Source organism: Typopeltis vanoorti, chromosome 9 (genome assembly GCF_054136105.1).
Source record: "Typopeltis vanoorti isolate ZY-2024b chromosome 9, IOZ_Tvanoo_1.0, whole genome shotgun sequence".
In the NCBI taxonomy this organism is placed as follows: domain Eukaryota; kingdom Metazoa; phylum Arthropoda; class Arachnida; order Uropygi; family Thelyphonidae; genus Typopeltis; species Typopeltis vanoorti.
This window is the reverse complement of record NC_143557.1, coordinates 18,692,742-18,714,778: the sequence shown is the minus strand read 5'-3', so window position 1 is coordinate 18,714,778 and position 22,037 is coordinate 18,692,742. Positions and strand designations below refer to the sequence as shown.

At 34.3% G+C, this 22,037-nt stretch overlaps 1 protein-coding gene across 3 annotated transcripts in view; it reads right to left on the bottom strand.

The window, feature by feature from the left end:
- The window catches only part of LOC150102909 (xaa-Pro aminopeptidase 1-like), a 416,385-nt gene that overhangs the window by 71,412 nt on the left and 322,936 nt on the right, over nucleotides 1–22,037 (bottom strand). For all 3 annotated transcript variants that reach the window (XM_090398386.1, XM_090398385.1, XM_090398387.1), the window contains one exon: nucleotides 10,842–10,918. In XM_090398386.1, the coding sequence (XP_090254512.1) occupies nucleotides 10,842–10,918 (77 nt within the window). The remainder of the gene's footprint in view (nucleotides 1–10,841; nucleotides 10,919–22,037) is intronic.

Below are 22,037 nucleotides of genomic sequence, written 5' to 3'. Positions count from 1 at the left end.
ACATTACCAACAAGGCGCAACTCTTAGCATTTGTCCGTTTTATTAATGAAGATCAAATAGTAAATCAGTTTCTTTTTTGCAAAGAATTAAGTGTGTCTACAAAAGGTGAGGACGTTTTTAACATTTTGAATTGCTATCTTGATAAATGGCAGTTAACATGGAAGTCATGTGTAGGCATTTGTACAGATGGAGCCCCTTCCATGGTAGGCTGTGTTAAGAGCCTTACATCTTTTGTAAAAAAACAAAATGAGAATGTTATCGTAACTCACTGCTTTCTGCATAGGGAGGCCTTGATGGCAAAAACATTGGAAGAAAAATTAAGAGAAGTTTTAGATCAAGTCGTTCAGATGGTAAACTTTATTAAAACAAGATCTGTCAAATCGTGTTTATTCGAAAAACTTTGTATCGATATGGATTCACAACACAGATGGCTGCTTTTACACACTGAGGTGAGGTGGCTGTCAAGGGGGAAAGTACTTGCCCATGTACATGAGATATGACAAGAACTTCTTGCATTTTTTGAAGAGAGGAAACAATTACATTTTTGTAACCTCCTTTGGTGCGAATTTTGGATTGCCAGGTTACAGTATTTGGCCGATATATTTTAGAAGCTCAATATTTTGAATACTAGCATGCAAGGGAAAAAAGAAAATATTCTCACATCCAATGACAAAATGAAAGCGCTTCAGAGAAAACTACAGATTTGGAAAAGAAAAACTGTTGAAGGTAATTTGGAAATGTTTCCATTGGTAAGTAACACTTGTATAAATGAAACACTTCCAATAATAGTTGAACATTTAACAAGTTCAATAGAAAAATTGAGTTCTTATTTTCCATCACTTAACAATACGATTGGATTAGAACAATACGATTGGATTAGAAACCCATTTATGGAAACTTCAAGTGATTTTGGTTTAACATTAACAGAAGAAGAAGAACTGGCAGCTATATCCACTGATCGTGGATTGATGATTAAACATAAGGAATTGTCTCTTGAAGCCTTTGGATTTCTATAAAAAAGAATATGTGTCAATATCTAAAAAAGCTTTGAACATTTTACTACAATTTTCAACCTCATATTTATGTGAATTAGGATTTTCTACCCTCACCACAATTAAGTGTAAAAAGAGAGGAACACATCAATGTATTGACGAGGAAATAAGAGTTTGCCTTTCAAATATATGCCCAAACATTGAAACAATCGCTAGGACACATCAGGCTAATGTTTCTCATAAACACAAGAATGAATAAACTTAAGGTATGTTTCATTTTATTTTTTTTTTATCGCATTATTTTTTTCTGTAATATTTGACTTAATTATTATAACATATTTCTCAGAAATTTGTATATAGTGCACCTACAATTATTTGTAGGATTTTAAATGCGCCCTGACTTCAAAAAGTTTGAGAACCACTGAATTAGAGAGACTTCTTTCTACATGGATCGAAGATTGTAACCAAAAATGGATCCCGCTAAGCACTGACCTTATTAAATCAAAAGCATTAAGCAAAGCTCTTTGCAACCTTGAAAGAAAGGGCTATCAAGAAGGAAAATAAGAAGAATTCCACACTAGTGCTGGGTGGTTTGAGTGTTTCAAAAAGAAAAATACCTATCACAATGTTCGAATCACAGGCGAAGCTGCAATTGCAGATAAGGAGATGGCCGCAAATTATCCCGAGATTTTGAAGAAAATTGTGGAAGAAAGGGCTATTGCGAACAATAAATATTTAATGCTGATGAAACTGACCTTTTTTTTTTGGAAGTGAATGCCTTTCAAGACTTTTCTGGCCAAATCAGAAAAATCTCAGCCTGGTTATAAAGTTGCAAAGTCAAAAGAAATTACTGCTGGCAATATGCAAGCCATTTAAAAGCACATTCTTCCACATTGTGCAAATGATTTTAGAGGCTTTTCAAATGAATCCAAGTTAAATCTCATTCTGAGGAACCGAATGATTCCAACCTGCTAAATTTAGATGCACAGCAGGAAAATCCTCAAGAATATGAAGAAAATTTAATCACTGACGACCCAAAGAGATTTTACAGAAACAATTTGAAAATATTTTCGTACAATTGAAGAAGAGCAGAAGAGGCAATAGGGCCATACTGTCAGTTGTATGAAAAAAAGAAACAGAATGCCCACCAAACTACGCTAGCTCAATTCTTTCTTAAGAAATAGAATAATAAATTCACATTCTGAATATGTTTTATTATCTTTCAGCTTAATGGTTTTCCTTTAACTAGGCACTGAGATATACCCTAATTCTTTTATAAAAAAAATTAAGGGTAAAGAAAGAAATTTGAGGAACGAAAAACATAGATTATTATATTCGATTAGTACATTTTCGATTAATGCACCTGTTTTAAAGAATGCATTAGGTTCATTAATCGAGGAATTGCTGTACTTGCATGGATATTGCTCCACTTTCTTCTAATCATGTAAGAATAGGGCAGTTACTGGTCATCACCCATATGCTGTCAAACTCCAAACGTATGAAACAAACTTCTCATTATCTTCCTTCATTCCATCCGCCTGTGTTTTTTTGGAATAATCTCCCTCATACTGTTTTTCCTCAATGAATGCAATCCCCAATTTTTTAAGAAACATATTAATAGATTACTTCCTTCTCCTTAATGACTTGCCCACACACAATTAATTTTTTATGCATGGATATTGCTCCACTTTCTTCTAATCATGTAAGAATAGGGCAGTTACTGGTCATCACCCATATACTGTCCAACTCCAAACGTATGAAACAAACTTCTCATTATCTTCCTTCATTCCATCTGCCTCTGTTTTTTGGAATAATCTCCCTCATACTGTTTTTCCTCAATGAATACAATCCCCAATTTTTTAAGAAACATATTAATAGATTACTTCCTTCTCCTTAATGACTTGCCCACACACAATTAATTTTTTAAAAGGAATTTTTATTTAAATTCCTTTTAAATAAAAATTATTTAAAATATAGGATCATTTATTTAAAAAAATGTAATGTCTTAGAAGACCGAAATATGAAACTTTTCATGTAGTACTTTGTATGCATATAGTATCTTGTATGCCACTGATGTATTTATCAGGCATTTAATAATGATGAATTATGCAACATTCCTGAAGATGTCAATCAAGTATGTAATATTGAAATTGTTGAGCTCTATATTGTTATTTTATTTTTTAAATGCTTTCTCCAAACACAAAGCATGAGATTTATTTCTATAAAGAAAGTATGATGTTTATTAGTTTGAGCACATTGGTTTGGCCAGTTTTCACTTATGGAAGTGAGACCTGAGTATTCAAAAAGAGAGTAAGATAACAGATAGAGGCCTTTGAAATGTGGTGTTACAGAAGAGCTTGGAAATTTTCATGAACAGAGCAGAGCATGTGACAAATGCAGAGGTACTACAGAGAATGAAAACACAAAAATCTTTATTGCAGGAAATGATCCAGAGAAAGATGAGACTGGCATGACATGTATTGAGGGAATCAGCAGGACAGAGGATACTAACAGTTTTAGAAGGAAAGCTTATGGGGAGAGGATCAAGAGGTAAAAGGAGGAGGACATGGTTTGATGATATAAGACCATGGATAGAATCATGTGACTATGCTGAAACAAAAAGAAGAGCTGACAACAGAGACGACTGGAAGGACACGGTGCTGAACCCTCACACTGAGAAAACTACATGATGATGAGGTTTATTTCCACAATAACAGAAATTATTTCTACATTAGTGCTCATGAAAATTATGTTTTGCATCTGCGAAATATCTAAAGGGTTATCCCCTTTATGGGAAATATTATTGTATTGATCTGTAAATTCCGATTATTATCTTATTATATTAATATATATATCTTTTTTAAATTAGGAATTTGTTACCAATCTGCTGTCTTACGCTGTAGAGGCGTTTTTAAAAATTAATTATTGTACTGCATTTTGTGTGCAATTGTTCATGTACTCATGGATGAATTGATGCTTAGGCAAAAATTTTGGGGATGCTTAAGGATCAAAGCTGTATAACTTTGAGGGGACCTCCACATAGCCTTTAAAGGAATGCGAAGAACCGACCAGAGCTTCTGACCTAATGTCCAATCCTCACCTTCTTGTGGTGCACCTTATTGAGTATGTACCTGGATAGAGAATGAATGAAGATGGGCTTGCAATTTAGGATTTAGCTGACCAAATTGTATTCTTATTGGCTTAAACCAAAATACAAAATGATGGTACAACATGACAAAATTTCATGTCGGCTGGGGCACCGCTCGGTTAAACAAGGCCCCCGTTGTTTTCGCCAGTGAACTAGGGTGAACAGCGAAAAGTCAGCTACTGGAACAAATCTGAAAACACACCCCAACTCAACATCACCAGAGTGCAAGATTGGTACTATCAACATAAGAAGCCTGAATGGCAAAGAAATGGAGCTAGCTGAGAAATTAGCTAGCTCCTCGAGGCTAATCTTCTTGAATGGCAAGCAGTCTCAAGTAGCGTAATGTCAGCAAATATGAGAATGGGGAACTGGACAATGAGACTTATTTGTGCCTATGGTCCCACAGAAGGTTCTACTAAGGTAGAAGTGGAGGAACTTTTTGAGGCTTTAGAAAAAGTAACTGACACGATGAAAAAGGAAAACTTGGTCCTTCTTGGGGATCTAAATAGCAGAGTAGGAAATGATTATAAGACATACAAAAAATTTTGGGAAAATTTGGAGAAAAGAGCAAAGCTAATAATAATGGCAAATACCTGTTGGATTTCTGCTCAGGACATGGACTGGTTATTACTAACACCATGATCCAACATAAAAATGTGCACAAATTCACATGGAGAGAAGAGGCAAGGAATAAGAAAAGTCCCATTGACTATGTTATTGTTGATAGTGATGTTTTCTCCCTGGTCCAGGACACCAGAGTGTACAGAGGATTTGAAATTGGAAGTGATCACTATTTAGTCTTGAGTAGGATAAAATTGAATTTCATATTGAAAAGAATAACACGTAAGAAAGTTTTAAAGCGAATAAAAGTTGAGCAGCTCTCAGATGTGAACTGTAGACTAAAATACACCAACATTATTGAAGAAAAAATAAAAAAAGAGTTTGAGAACAGCAACCAAACCTTGGAGATTCAGTGGCAAGCCTTGAAGAAAACACTGACTGATTCAGCCAGGGAGGTATGTGGTGACTTTGTCAGCAAGGATAGAAAAATCAGAACTCCTTGGTGGACACACGAAGTTTAAGAGGCAGTGAAGGAAAAGAAGAAAGCATATCAAAGTTCCTGGCAAATAAGTCAGCTTGTGCTCTCAGAGAAAGAATACAGCGACAAATGTAAGAAAGCTAAACACTATATAAAACTAGTTAAACAAAAGTCATGGGAAGACTTTGGCAAGAACATAGAAAATAAATATCAAGAAGGTGGCAAAATATTTTGGAGGTGTTGAAAAAGCTTAGAAATGGAGGAAAGAGTGCTGTAAAAGGACAAAATTTGTTAGAGATAACAAAGGTGACATGAAAATGGGAGAAAGAATATCATTGAAGTATGGAGTAATTACTTCGAAAAATTGCTAAATGAAACAAGCAGTGATAGCACAGTGGTAAAAAACACTCAACAGGCATACAGTCGGGAATATATCTCCATACTTGAAGTAGAAAAAGCCATCAAAGGTTTGAAATGTGGAAAGAATTGCTGAAGAAAAGTTTGGTGAAGAACAAGCTGGATTCAGGCCAAATAGAGGCTATCAGGATCAGATTTTCACTTTACGACAAATAGTTGAGAAATCATAGGAATATAACAAAGATTTGTATTCAAGTTTTGTCGATTTAGGAAAGGCATATGACAAGGTGCCAAGAGAGAAGCTATTCAATACACTACAGTTATATGGTGTCAATGGGGCATTATATCAAGCAATACTTAGTCTTTATTTGAGTTGTAAGTCAGCATTTAGAATTGAAGGAAGTACAGGAAGATAGTTTAATGTTAAATCTGGTGTGAGACAAGGATATATCCTCTCTGTTATAAATTATCTATATGGATCACATTATGAAGGAAAGTGGTATTAAATACGATATCAAATTGGAGATGTTAATGTCAACTCTTTCCTTTATGTGGACGATGTTATATTTCTAAACAAATCCATACAAGTCTTCAAGATTCCATGACTAAACTGAATAACTGTTGTGATAGATATGGTATGAAGGTCAGCAATAAAAAGACAAAGATAATGAAAATAGGCAGAATCATTGAAAATGCGAACTGCTTTGTGAACAGAGAACCTGTGGAACAAGTAAAACATTTCAGCTACTTAAGCACGATTTTTAGTAAAGATGGTAAATTAAATATGGAAATAGAAAACAGAATTAACAAAGCTGGTATGGTAGGAAGTCAATTGAATAAATTCATATGGAATAAGAGATAAATTAGTCGGAACACTAAATTAGCTGTATACAAGACAGTATTCAAACCTGTTTTAACTTATGGATCTGAGAGCTGGGTCAGAAGTAAAACACTTGACCAAAGACTAGATATGAGAGTCCTGAGAAAGATTAGAGGTGTGAACAGATGGCATCAGTGGCAATATCATATTATAAATGAGGATATTAGGGAAAGAACCTGACATTGTCAGCATCCAGGAATGCATTAGCAGAGCTAATCTCAGGTGGTATGGGCACTTAAACAGAATGGGCAAGGAAAGATTAGCAAAACAAGTGTTCTCTGTCAGGTTGGCAGGAAAACGACCAAGAGGAAGACCAAGATATAGGTGGATTGATACGGTACAAAGTGCCTTAGGCGACAGAAATATAAGATCTGATAATGTTGGAGTCCTGACAAGTAACAGACTGAATTGGAGGAAAATTGTAGATAGGAAGTTAGTAATAATGATAAATTTTTCATGTAGTACTATCATATCCCTATTTCTGAAAATATTTCTGAAAGCATTGAATTACTGCATCAGAAATTTTCTTCATATATTGTAAAATTATTTGATTTTGTAATACATTCTGGTTATTTTTTTCTTTAAAAATAAGTTGTATCAACAAATTGAAGGAACAGCAATGGGCAATCCTCTTTCTCCTGCTATCTCCAATCCCTTTATGAAACATTTAAATCCACATATCTTTGACATTTCTCCCAGACCAACTCATTGGTTCAGATATGTCGATGACATTTTTTTTGCTGTATGGAATGGCTCTTCCGATGAACTTCAACAGTTTCTCACTAGGTTAAATGCACTTGATCCCAGGATCCAGTTTACCTAGAAGTAGAATCAAATAAGCAGTTAGCCTTTTTAGATCTTCTAATTCTTCGTCAACCAGATGGTAACCTACATTTCTCTCAGAAAGAAGACTCATACAAGCCATTATATCCATGCTGATTCTCATCACCATCCCAGTCAAAAGGCAGGAACTATTAAAACACTGGTTCATCGGGCACACTCCTTTTGTTCTTCAGACGATCTTTTACAGAAAGAACTGCAATATATAACTTCTTCCTTTCTCTCTAATGGTTATAAGAATTGCTTCATTAAAAGAGCTTTGAGTAGTTTTAATGTCTTCCTCTTCAAATACAGAAGAAATGACACTCATTCCTATCCCTTATGTACAAAGCATTAGTGAATGTATAGCAAAAGTTTTAAAACCACTGAATATTTTTGTTGCCTTTTGACTGTTTAGAAAAATCTCCACCTTTCTCACTTCTCCTAAGGACAAGCTTCCACGCCTTAATTATCCAGGTGTCTACCAGATTCCATGCTCTTGTGGATTATCCTATTTCGGACAAACAGGAAGATCTGCCTCTATTCGGCTAAAAGAACACCAATTTTATATTGAATACTTTAAACCTGAAAAGTCTGAACTTGCAGAACATGCCATCTTCACTAGACATAAAGTTCATTGGAGAAAGACAAGAGTCCTTCACAAAAGTCGGTTCCTCATGGAACGCCTTAAAAAAGAAACGTGAAACTTTACTTCATTCTCCTAACTTAAACAGATCCGATGGCTTACGTCTATCTCCCATAAATCAGAATACTTTATAAATCAGCTAATCTTTCCTAACTTCTTATTGTATATTTTTTTTTTTGTTAGGAAATTTATTGACCTTTTTAGTTATCTTACACCAGCTACTTAGGTGCGCTTTTTGGAATTGTCAGCTATTGTTTAATTTGAACTTGAAATGTACTGAAGATGCCTGTGACACACAGGCAAAAATTATACTACGAAATAATCTTTGTGAGTTTTCCCATTATTAATTTTGTAAGTTTATACTTAATAAATGTGTTATGTTATATACTTAATACATCTACTGCTATGTGCTACATAAAACTTTTTTTTATATTTGTCGTATAAAATGTGACTTAAAATTTATCATATTTGTTTTATTTATTTTTTATATACTTGAACAAAAGTTTATACTTAATAAACTGTGATGCTGTTCTTATTTCAAAAAACACTATCACACTATGAAGAAATATCAATATATATATATATATATATATACTGTATATAATTTTTTTTTTGTTTTTCACACCCTTTTTATTAAAAATTTTTCTGCTAGCAAAGAATGACTACCAGTACCTACTGTAAATGTTATATACAGTAGGTACTGTATGCCATTCTTTGAAATAAACAGCACAAGATACATTCCAGCATGACTATGTTAAAACACCTAGTTAAAATCACTGGTTTTCAAGAGTACATATGCAGTTATACTGTTCAACTGCATGAGGTAATCCTTCATACATTTTGGTCTTGAATGTTAAGCGGTAGTTAATACTGTCTAATTTTAGCGAAAATCCAAACTGCTTAGAAAATTTTCTATAGAGCCTTAAATATTTTCATCAAAATAAGTTCATCCATTCTCAAGATGTTTCACATAGACAGACAGACATAATGAAACTAGTAGGTGCTAACAACTGTTTTGTCCCTGAGAAGAAAATTTATGTAGATTGTTATATTTCTTAACATGTTTAACTTAACCCATCATTAAAGTTAGCCCAACAGTTAGCTAAATCCTTCACCCCACTTACAGGTCATTCTTCTTCTTCTTTTACTAAAACTCCACTCATTTCAAATCTTTAATCCAAAATTTAGTTTTGCATCATGATAAGCTTTGATCTCTTTTTTACCAATATCCCTCTGACTGAAACTTTAAATTTATTAAAAAATATATTTCTCCCCTGGTATCATTGAACTTTTTAATTTTCATAACAGCCAGAATGAATTAACATTCATTCTGGCTACTTCGCTTAAAAAGATAATACTCATAAACAGATTGAGAGTACAGCCTTGGGCTCTAGCAAATTAGTATATGGAGAATTTCAAAAAACATGCTCTTGATACTGCTATTCTTATATCTTCTATCTGGCTAAGATACGTCAATAATGAGTTCTCTATTTAGCCACATGTCTCAGACACATCAGACTCCTTTCTCCTCCATCTCAACAGACAGCACTCCAGAATCCAGTTCATTATAGAAAAAGAAAATAACAATAGCTTGTCTTTTCTAGATACTCTAATCACTTGTCAGTGGTATCCTTTCTTTCTCAGTTTACAGAAAAACCAACCACACAGGTAGATACATAGACAAACGTTTTCATCACCACCCTCTCAACAATATAGTGTTATCAAAATCCTTGTTAATAGTCTCCAATCTTAGTTCTATCCAGGCTGAACTTACAGCTAAACTCTTTTTTTCACCAGACTTTCTTGTCCAATGGTTATAATGTCAAAAAACAGATCAACAAATTAACTGTTCCCCCCCCCCAACATGCTGACTATAATAATGATATCATTGTTCCTTATATCCAAGGCACCTCAGAAAAAGCAGCCAGAACTCTAAACAAGTACAATCTTTGCACTGCACTCAAATCTTATCTGAAGCTGGCCACTCACATCCCCTCTCCCAAGGATCCTCTACATCCTCTCTCTGTTCCAGCTGTTTACAAAATTCTTTGCTAGCTCCTGCAACTTATATTATCATCAAACTGGGAGATCTGCTAACATTCACCTAGAAGAACATAAAAAATACATCTGTTACCATAAGTATGGTCAGTCATAGCTTGCTGACAATGACTTGGATACCTTACACAGAATCAAATGGGAAAAAAAACCTATGCTTCACCACAAAAAATACATATTGAAAGACTTTTTTTTTAGAATCGATAACAGATTTTAAAAAATCAACCAATTGTTAATAACTATGGGTGAGTTAAACTTCCCATAATCTGGGAAACTTTAATTCTTAGGTCTCCCTAGGAATTAAACACAACTAAGGCAAACCAATGACATCCATAGAGGGTATCCTCCACAGCAGGACTTCAGTCTGTTTTGTGCAAATTTGTGTGTTTTTACTATTATTATTACATCACACCTCCAGGGAGTCCAAAGACTCATCAAGGGAGGACATCTAATCTACTCTACAACTCTTCTTCTCACTACTCCACCAACGTTCATCATCTAACACCAGTGCCATCTACTGCCGACTACCACCACTAGTACTTTCACAGACAATCACAAATATCCATACCCACAGCGGGATTGGAACCCGCAGCCTTTTGGCTGGAGGGCGGATTTTGCAATCTTAATATTGTTTCCCTGACGATGTCTCAATAAGTGGGATAAAATACAGGCATGATTAAATGTGTTGTTTAATTACTTGTATGTGCTGCTTTGAATTATATAGATTAATTTAAATATTCAATTAGTTTTTAATAAACATGGAAATTTTCATCAAGTAAAATATTTCATATATGCTTTATGAGTATATAAACTTTTATATATGCTATATGGGTATTTGTATATAACTTTTTAGAGATAGAAATGGAAACTGAAGAAAACCAAAGATTAAAATGTCAAAAACTTACCTTTGTATCTGCCTTTTTAATCAAAACTAAGTTTTCAATCCTTATTCCAAACATACCATCTTCATAATAACCTGGTTCTGAAAAGTGGAATCCACTTTATCAAACAGTATATTTGCACAGATGTAAATCAAGAAAAACATACAGTATTGCACATATATGTCTTGAAACCATAAAAATTCTAAATTCTGTGCAACAGAAATCAACCACCAGATTGTTTGACGATACCTCTGCCATCTTATCAACTCACTCCAGTCCTTATTGTGTATGAAGGTATGTTGAAAAATATATTCTCTTTCTGGTTTATACATACATATATAAATTTCATCTAATGATAAGATTAATTACAAAATAATAACACTTATGTACAAAAAAAAACCAAAATATTTATTTAATACATGCAGACTGTTTGGCTATGTTTTGCAACTATTGTGAATGCATACATGTGAAAAGAGATAAACAAATTAGAATGACACCAAGATTTCAAGCATGTGTGACAATATATGATAGTAACTAACAGAAAAACTCCATTTATAACTATCAGAATTGAAATAAATAAATAAATAATAATTCATTAAACACAAGAATGAGGAGTATTACTTAAGTTGACTTCCCAAAATTAGGAAAGTTTAAGAGTCATTCTTGTTAAGATCGGTCTATGGAATATGGTATTCACAACTTTCTTTATCAGGGATATGTTTTATAAACATATCCCTGAATTGATAGATACCATCAATGATTTTCAAGATAATAAAACCAAATTATGTTTGTTCCGAATCTCTAGCGATAAGAACCAATCAAGATGCTAAAAAAACAAAAACATCTTATCTAATCTGGCACTCTTGGCAATTAAACAAAATAAATTACTCCCCATTAATCTGAAACCACCCAAAATTCCCTGTTACTCGAACCAACTGAGGTCCTCTTAATACACAATCTTAAACCACACAGCAGCTCATAGTTCAGTTTTTAAAAGTGTGACCTACGTACTTTGAGTATGGTATGGTTATTAGTACCATATGTGCTGGTACCAGTATCTCACAAATATCTACTCTTCTGGGCTTTTCACACAACAGTATTTAGGGTGTACCAGGATTGGTGCAATAAAGTTGTTGACAACTTCAAGCCAACAGCAGTTCTGTGAATAGAAACAGCTGACTAATGCAGGAGTTCAGAGAAGAATGCCAAGGATAGTGAAATGTGACAAGCAGACCAAAACTAGCCAAATCACAGCTCAGTACAACAATAGTGGTCAGAACATCATCTTGGAACTCCTGCTTTGTCTCCTGCTGCCATGAATCAGGTACAGGAGCAGATAACATCTCAGGTCCCAATGCTGTCAGCTATGAGCAGGAATATGTAGCTTCAGTGGGTATGTGATCACCAACACTGGATAGCTAACAACTTGAAAAATGTCATCCAGTCGGACGAATCCTGGTCTACTAATGGCAACTAGCAATAACATGAGGCCATGGATCCTTCCTGCCAAGTAGCAACAGCTCGGGCTGGAGGCAGGGGTGTAATGGCATGGAGAATGTGTTTCTTGGCAAATGTTAGGACCCCTACACCAATTGAACACTGCCTGAATGCCACAACCTATGTTAACATCACTAATCATGTTCACTCATTCATGGTTGCAGAATACCTATTGTCAAATGGGTATTTCCATTAAGACAATGTGCCATGCTACAAAGCACATAGCAAGTTGAAGCAGTTCAAGGAAGATAACAGCAACTTTCCTTTACTTCAATGGTCAGCTCAGTCCCCAGACCTCAACCCAACAGAGCTTCTCTGGGATAAAGTGGAACAAGCAGATCAAAAACTTGTGTAAAGTTTTTGACCTGCTTGTTTTCACAGCAGTACCGCCATCCAATCTACAACTTAATGATGCCGTTGTGATAGCATATACAAACATTGCAGAGGAACATTTTAGACATTTAGTTGACTCAATGTCACATAGAATACATGCTGTTTTTAAAACAACAAGGATCCCACTCATTATAAAATGCTATTCCTAATAAAGTGGCACTCTATGTATTTCACTAGTTTTTGCTCCTTAATAGTTTTAGAAATTTTCCATTTCAAAATCTGTAGTCCATTCAATTCATCATATTCCTTATTTAGTGGTTTTATTTATGCATTATTATCAACACCATTCTCTTAATGCACATTCTCAGCTCAATCAAGTTTAGCTCCAAATATTTTGTCATTTCTGCCTTCCAAAAATATACAACAAGGTATGTCTTTTAATGATGCTTTAGTATTAATTAAAATTTTATATTAGTTATTTAAATTAAGGGGATATTAAATCCCACATTGTTTTAAAACCGAATAAGAAACTCAAAGATTGGAATCAGAGAGTTTCATGCCGATTATAGTAAACTATAAAGTATTGGCGACCACTAGCGTGAGCTAATGCAAGTAACCCTAGTACGTGGTACAATTTTATATTAGTCTTTTAACTTAGCCTTTGGTTGGAGATATGGAGAAGCTCCTTTACCGACTAAACTTTGCTATTTATTCTTACTATCTGTCTAATACATTTTTAATAGGGGTGCTTAAGGGTGCAATTTGGGATTTCACCACCAAATTGTATTCTTATTTGCTTTACCCACAATGTAAAATGATGGCATAAAATGACAAAATTTCATGATAGCTGGGGCATTGTCCAATTAAACAAGGCCCCTATGGTCAGGGACCAGGAAGAACAGCACAAAGTCAGCTACTGGAACAAATCCAGAACATTCCAACTCAACATAACCAGAGTTCAAGATTACTACTATCAACATAAGATACATCAATGGAAAATAAATGGAACTAGCAGAAGAAATGGATAATTACTAGATCAATATAATAGACATGACTGAAACAAGAAGACAAAAATAGATAATATCTTTCTAAGCAACAAATACAAAATGTTATGTTCAGGCAATAACAATCAGGGAAAAGGAATAGCTATAGCATTCAATACTAAATATGAGGATAATCAGTCCTTGTAGGAAATCTAAACAGCATAATAGGAAATGATTACCACACGTTTTGGGAAAATTTAGAGAAAAGTGCAAAGCCATTATAAATCAGCCATTGTATTTGCCAGCAGTTTTAGCATTTTTAACAGATATTTTTTTTTCCCACTAAATATGTTGGAAGATCATTCATGCCAAAATGTTGATAATTTTATTTTTAAACTTATCTTCCTTATTTCAAATTTTAAAAATATTCTAATTCCTTGTTATTTTCTAACCTAAAGGATTAGGTGGCACTCTATTAAACAGATTTTTGGAAATTGGTTGGTGGCTGGTATCCACCATCATCACTAGTGATTAGTGTATTTTCTAAGTGATTATGGAAGGCAACAGGATACGGATAATATAGATAATAAAAAAGAACTATCAATTTTTATGGCTATTTTGCCTAGGAGTTTATTTTTATTTATTTTTTTTTTTTTTTTGTTTAGGAGTACCACTTTTATGATGTTTTTGGCTTTTTATTCAATTTTTAGGACATTATTGATGTTTTAAAGATATAAAAATAGCTATAAAAATTAATATTTATTTAGAGGAGTAATATGGAAAATTTTCCAGAAATAATATCTATAGAAAAGAAATTTATTTATAAGTATCATCATATGTATTTTATAATAATTTTTTCTTAATTGTGGGGTTAAAAATCTCCTTTTCTGGGAGGATAAACTTACTAACTCCCTATCTACAACTTTCCTCCAAATCAATCTCTTTCCTGTCAAGACTCCAACACCATCACATCCTAAATTTCTATCTTCTAAGGCACTTTTTACTGTATCAATCCAACTATATCTTGGTCTTCCTCTGGTCTTTTTCCTGCAAACCTGGCAGAGAACACTTGTTTTGCTAATCTTTCCTCTTTCATTCTGTTTAAGTGACAATACCACCTAAGGTTAGCTCTGCTAAGACATTCCTAGATGCTAACAATGTTAAGTTCTTTCCTAATATCTTGGTTTTTAATATGATACTGCCACTGATGCCATTTGTTCGTGCCTCTAATCTTTCTCAGGATTCTCATATCTGCAGTCTCTAGTTTTTGGTCAAGTGTTTTATTTCTAACCCAGCTCTCAGATCCATAAATTAAAATTAGCTTGAACACTGTCTTGTATACAGCTAATTTAGTGTTTTAACTAATTTCTCTCTTATTCCATATAAATTTATTCAGCTGACTTCCTACCATACCAGCTTTATTGATTCTGTTGTCTATATCCATATTTAATTTACCATCTTAAAAATTGTGCCTAAGTAGCTGAAATGTTTTACTTGTTCTATAGATTCTCCATTCACAATGCAGTTAACATTTTCAATCCTTCTGCCTATTTTCATTGTCTTGTTATTGCTGACCTTCATACCAAATCTATTACAAAAGTTATTCAATTTAGTCAGGGAATATTGCAGATTTGTACTGGATTTATTTAGAAGTATAACATCATCTGTATAAAGTAAAGAGCTGAGATTAACATCACCGATTTTGATATCAGGTTTAATACCACTTTCCTTCCTTTCTTTTAGGGTTACACAGTGATCAGCATTCATTTTAAAAATTTTATGGAATTTACAACCATGTTAAAAAACTTTATTTATTTATTTTTTTTTTTTATCCCGACGTTTCGATCTTCACATCAAGATCATCATCTGGAGCGTACATAAATATACAGAACAAGCTGAGTTACATCATTAACTGTAAGCTAGAGAAACAATGATTTGATCACATGTTATTCTACTGGCGTGACCTCTGGTGAAAAAAAAAATAAATAAATAAAATAAAATAAAAAATAAATTTTTACATCAAGCTAAATTCTATTTTTACAATGACAGGAATAAACATTCTTTTGATGGTTTTCTTCCAGAAACAGTTGGTGTCCTATTTTTAGTATTACAATTCTTATTTTTGATTTATAATACTGGATTTTCTACAGTCCAGTTTATAGTTGTTCTTGGTGAGGAAGGTCGAATATATACCTTCCATATGTTTAGGATTTTTAAACCATCGTTGTTGTTCAGATTGGGGTGGTTGCTGATAATCTCACAGGCTTCCTTGAATTTCCGTTAATACCATGTTCTAGTGTGATGTAGACAGCTAGTGGTTTTCCAGTCAATTCTGTGTAAGGTATTCAAGGGCATGATCAGAAAGGCCAGCTTCACCATAATTATTATATTAATGTGTCGTTTATGTTCTTTTTGTCTAATAGGAATAGTGTGTCCTATTTCTCCTACATATGGTATGTTGCGAGTACAATGAATCCGGTATACTCCAGGGTGAGCTAGTGGAGGGAGTGGGTCTTTGGATGAGTTGAATAAGTTTTTTAATTTTGCAGGAAGATTAAAGGTGGCTTTGAGGTTGTACTCTGTTTATTTTGTCTGATATTCCTTTAATGTAGGGAATGGTTACAGTTTTACTGTAGTCTGGTTTGTGTTTGTTTTTTATTGTGGTTTTGTAGAGAATTTTGTTTATAGTATTTTGGCTGTATCATGTTTTTTGTAGGTTATTACTGATAATTTTAAACTCGTCTTTCAATTAGCCTGTTCACTGGAGCAAATCGTCTGAGCTTTGTTTTTTAGTGTGTTGATGACACCTAGTTTTTGTGTTGGGTGGTGGTAGGAGTTTATGTGTATATATTGTCCAGTATGTGTCAGTTTTCGGTAAACAGTGAAGGAAAGATTGCCCGAGGGAAGACGTGACAAGTGTATCTAGAAACGGAAGTGTGTTGTTTGTTTAGGTGACTAAGGAATGTGTCTAATGTCTGGCGGCCATGGGACCAGATCGCGAAAACATTGTCGACGTATCTAAGCCAGACTTTGGGTTTTAGAGAGGGAGGAATCTAGGGCAAGTTGCTCAAAATGTTCCATGTAAAAGTTAGCATTGTGCACACAATGCTCATTGTACAAATGTGCCTTCTTTTTGTAAGTAGAAGGCGTTTTGCCATACAAAATAACCCGACTGTAATACATGCACACAAAGCGCTGTGATATCTGGAGGGAATTTGTTCTGTAGGAGGATTGTGTCATTGATTTGGACATTCGTAAAGAGGGCAGAGACGTCAAAACTAACTAATAAATCATCTTTTTCTAATGTAATGTCTTTGATGATGTTTATGAAGTGTGTTGTGTGTTTTTGATATAGGAGGGGGAATGACCTACCAACTCCTTGAGTGTTGCCGCTAATTTTTTGGTTAAGTGATACGTTGGGCTATCAATTCCTACAACGATAGGTCTTAGTGGGGTGTTTTCTTTGTGAATTTTTGGTAGCCCGTAAATTCTAGGGGATTGCGCGTAATGAGGGAACAGTTTTTTTGACTGTATCTTCGGGCCATGTGGTAATTGATTTAAGTAGTTTCTCCGTTTTATTTTTTGTTCTGTTAGTTAGGTTGTAGTTAACTAGTTTGTATGTGTTATTGTCAGAGACCAGCAGATTCATTTTTTCTATATAAGTGGTACAGTTTAAAATGACAGTGACATTTCCTTTATCGACTCTGGTTATTACTATGTTCGGATTTGTTTAAAGTGATTTTATCGCTGTTAATTAGTCAGTTTTGACATCTCTGCCCTCTTTACGAATATCCCAATCAATGACACAATCCTTCTCCTACAGAACAAATTCCCTCCAGATATCATGGCGTTTTTTGTGCATGTATTACGGTCGGGTTATTCTGTATGGCAAAATGCCTTCCACTTACAAAAAGAAGGCACAGCCATGGGCTCGCCATTATCCCCCCCCCATTGCTAACTTTTACTTTACATGGAACATTTTGAGCAACTTGCCCTAGATTCCTCTCTTCTAAAACCCGAAGTCTGGCTTAGATACGTCGACGATGTTTTCGCAATCTGGTCCCATGGCCGCCAGACATTAGACATATTCCTTAGCCACCTAAACAAACAACACAAACGCATACAGTTCACAATTGAAATTGAAAAACACAACACACTTCTGTTTCTAGATACACTTGTCACATGTCTTCCCTCGGGCAATCTTTCCTTCACTGTTCACCGAAAACCGACACAAAAGGGACAATATATACACATAAACTCCTACCACCACCCAACACAAAAACTAGGTGTCATCAACACACTAAAAAACAGAGCTCAGACGATTTGTTCCAGTGAACAGGCTGAAAGACGAGTTTAAAATTATCAGTAATAACTTACAAAAAAACATGATACAGCCTACATGATACAGCCAAAATACTATAACAAAATTCTCTACAAAACCACAATAAAAAACAAAGACAAACCAGACTACAGTAAAACTGTAACCATTCCCTACATTAAAGGAATATCAGACAAAATAAACAGAGTACTACAAAAGTACAACCTCAAAGCCACCTTTAAACCTCCTGCAAAATTAAAAAACTTACTCAACTCATCCAAAGACCCACTCCCTCCACTAGCTCACCCTGGAGTATACCGGATTTATTGTACTTGCAACATACCATATATAGGAAAAACAGGACGTACTATTCCTATTAGACAAAAAGAACATAAACGACACATTAAATATAATAATTATGGTGAAGCTGGCCTTTCTGATCATGCCCTGAATACTTTACACAGAATTGACTGGAAAACCACCAGCTGTCTACATCACACTAGAACATGGTATGAATGGAAATTCAAGGAAGTCTGCGAGATTATCAGCAACTACCTCAATCTGAACAACAATGATGGTTTAAAAATCCCAAACATATGGAAGGTATATATTCGACCTTCCTCACCAAGAACAACTATAAACAGGACTGTAGAAAATCCAGTATTGTAAATTAAAAATAAGAATTGTAATCTTATTTTTGATTTACAATTTTGTAAATATTGTAATTTGTAAATTATTGTAATACTAAAAATAGGACACCAATTGTTTCTGAAAGAAAACTATCTAAAAGAATGTTTATTCCTGTCATTGTAAAAATAGAATTTAGCTTGATTTAAAATTTATTTTTTATTTTATTTTATTTTTGAAATTTTTTTTTTTTCACCAGAGGTCACACCAGTAGAATAACATGTGATCAAATCATTGTTTCTCTAGCTTACAATTAATGATGTAACTCAGCTTGTTCTGTATACTTATGTACGCTCCAGATGATGATCTTGATGTGAAGATCGAAATGTCGGGATAATAATAAAATAAAATAAAAAGTTTTTTTAACATGGTTGTAAATTCCATAAAATTTTTAAAATGGACCACTTTCCTTCATAATGTGATCCATATAGATAATGAATAACAGAGGGGATAATGTACATCCTTGTCTGACACCAGATTCAACATAAAACCATGTACTTCCTTCAATTCTAACTGCTGACTTATCCTGTACTTCCTTCAATTCTAACTGCTGACTTACAACTCAAATAAAGATGAAGTATTGCTTGATATAATGCTCCATTGACAGCATACAACTGTAGCATTTTGAATAGCTAGCTTTTCTCTTGTCAGTAAGTCATATGCCTTTTCCAAATCTACAAAATTTAAATAGAGATCTTTGTTATATTCCCACGATTTCTCAACCTATTTGTCATAAAGTGAAAATCTGATCCTGACAGCCTCTATTTGGCCTGAATCTTGAATTTCACCAAGCTTCTCTTCCACTATCCTTCTCAACCATTTCTCAAGTATACTTGCATAAATCTTACAAGGAACAGTCAGTAGGGAAATACCTCTGTAATTCTCACATTTAGTTCTATTTCTGTTTTTGTCACCTTTATCATCTCTAATTCCTTTTACAGCACTCTCTCCTCCATTTCTGAGCTTTCTCAACAGCCTCCAGAATATTTTACCACCTTCTTGATATTTCTTTTCTATGTTCTTACCAAATTCTTCCAATGACTTTTGTTTAGCTCGTTTTACACAGTGTTTAGCTTTCTTACACTTGTCTCTGTATTCTCTAAGAGTCTCCATAGTTCACTCAGTTTAGACAAAGCTCTTTGGTCGTAAAGACCTGGGTTCGATTCCTATCAGCGATGTGAGGGACCTTTATTTGGTCTCTTTCGACTAAAGGATAGTTAGCCGGTCTCATAGGGAGGTGGGTGTTTTTTCACCAGGAAACTCAGGTTTTTTGTCCCACAGAACAGGCAAACCAGTCCCATGAGCACAAGCTTCAACAGACATAGGATACCTCGAGGAATAAGGAGTAACCAACCTATTATGTAGGATTTTGGTTCCAAATACCTACACAGTAAAATGTGTAGGTCTATGTGTGAGTGTAAATTAGGATAGGATAGGATAGGATTCTCTAAGAGCACAAGCTGCCTTTATTTGCTAGGAACTTTTGATATGCTTTCTTCTTTTCCTTCACTGCCTCTTTAACTTCCTGTATCCACCATGGAGTTCTGATTTTTCTATCCTTGCAGACAACCTCACCACATGCCTCTGGCTGAATCAATGAATAGCCACTGAATCTCCAAGGTTTGGTTCCTGTTCTCAAACTCTTTCATTTTTTCTTGAATAATGTTTGTATATTTTCGTCTACAGTTTACATCTGAGAGCTGCTCAACTTTTATTCTCTTTAAAACGTTCTTACATGTTCTTATTTTCAGTACGAAATTCAATTTTATCTTGCTCAAGACTAAATGGTGATCACTTCCAATTTCAAATTCTCTGTACACTCTTTTCTCCAAATTTTCTCAAAATATTTTTGTATATCTAACAATCATTTCATACTCTGCTATTTAGATCCCCAACAAGGACCAACTTTTCCTTTTTCATTATTGTGTCAGTTGCTTTCTCTAAAGGCTCAAAAAATTCGATCTGGTACTTAACCAATTCCTCAGCTAGCTCCATTTCTTTGCCATTCAGGCTTCTTATGTTGATAATACCAATCTTTAACTCTGGTGATGAGTTGGGATGTGTTTCCGGATTTGTTCCAGTAGCTGACTTTTTGCTGTTTGTCCTGGTTCCCTGGCAAAGACAATGGGGGACTTGTTTAACCAGGCGATGCCCCATACAGCATGAAATTCTGTCATGTTGTACGATCATTTTATATTTTGGTTTAAGCCAATAAGAATACAATTTGGTCGGCTAAATCCCAAATTGCCAGCTCATCCTCGTTTATTCAGTATCCAGGTAGATACCTAACAGGGTTCACCATGAGGAGGTTAGGATTGGACACTGGGTCAGAAGTCCTGGTCGGTTCTTCGAATTCTTTTAAAGGCTATGTGGAAGACTCTTCTCAATTATACAGCTTTGACCCTTAAGTATCCACACTGCTGATTTAACATATTTAAAAATACATAGATTAAATCAACACTGATATAAAAATTTAAAAACGGAAGTGCCCAATATATTTCGAAAAATTTTCACAGGAGGTGGGTTGGTATAATTCGATGCAAATAGAAGTGTGGCTAGGATTTGTAAGAAATGTATGGAAGTAAACAAAATGGAGGAGCACTCATTTGCTAGAGAAATGACCAGTTTATATATTTATGTATATTTTAAACAACATTCTTGAAGTTCTGTGAAACTATAAAAAAGAACAAAATACTGGATCATGAACTCATTTTGCCAAAAGGGAAAAAATCACTGTTATTTGAATATCACTCTCAATGACATTTTGTATTTACCTTTGTAGGTAGTGAGAAGTCTCTGTTTTTCATGTTTTTCTTGAGATGGGAGGTCACTTCAATGATTTTCTCCTCTAATATTTAAATGGCCTCCCCTCCAAGAAGAGAAATCTATGGACATTTTGATCTATATCCCTAACAAATTTTTTATTCAAGCCAAATTTAATATGCAATAGCAGCAAGAAAATTATTTTTGAATTCAAAGTAAGACAACTGTTTATTTATTTTTTATTTTTATTATTTTTTAAATGGTTGATCAAATACTTGCTCAAGTGAGCATTGTTTAACTGAATAAGCTATATATACATATATTAACTCCCACTCGAGATATGTTGTAAACCTACAGTACATCAGTATATGGATGGGCTAAGATTTCTTTTAATTTTTTTTAAATCTGAAAACCCTTGTTCTAGAGACTAAACACAGTACTTTTTCAAACCAAATAAGCATGGCAATTGTCTCAGCCTGTTAAATTTTAACCCTGGTTATACCTTCCTTAGTGCTGTCAATACTCCATTAAATCTCCAACATAAAGACTCTACAGTCTGTAGGTGGGAAAGCAGAGATGCTATCAACTCTGTCAATGCATGCCAGACAACCCTAAATAAATATTCAGGAATATTATTGA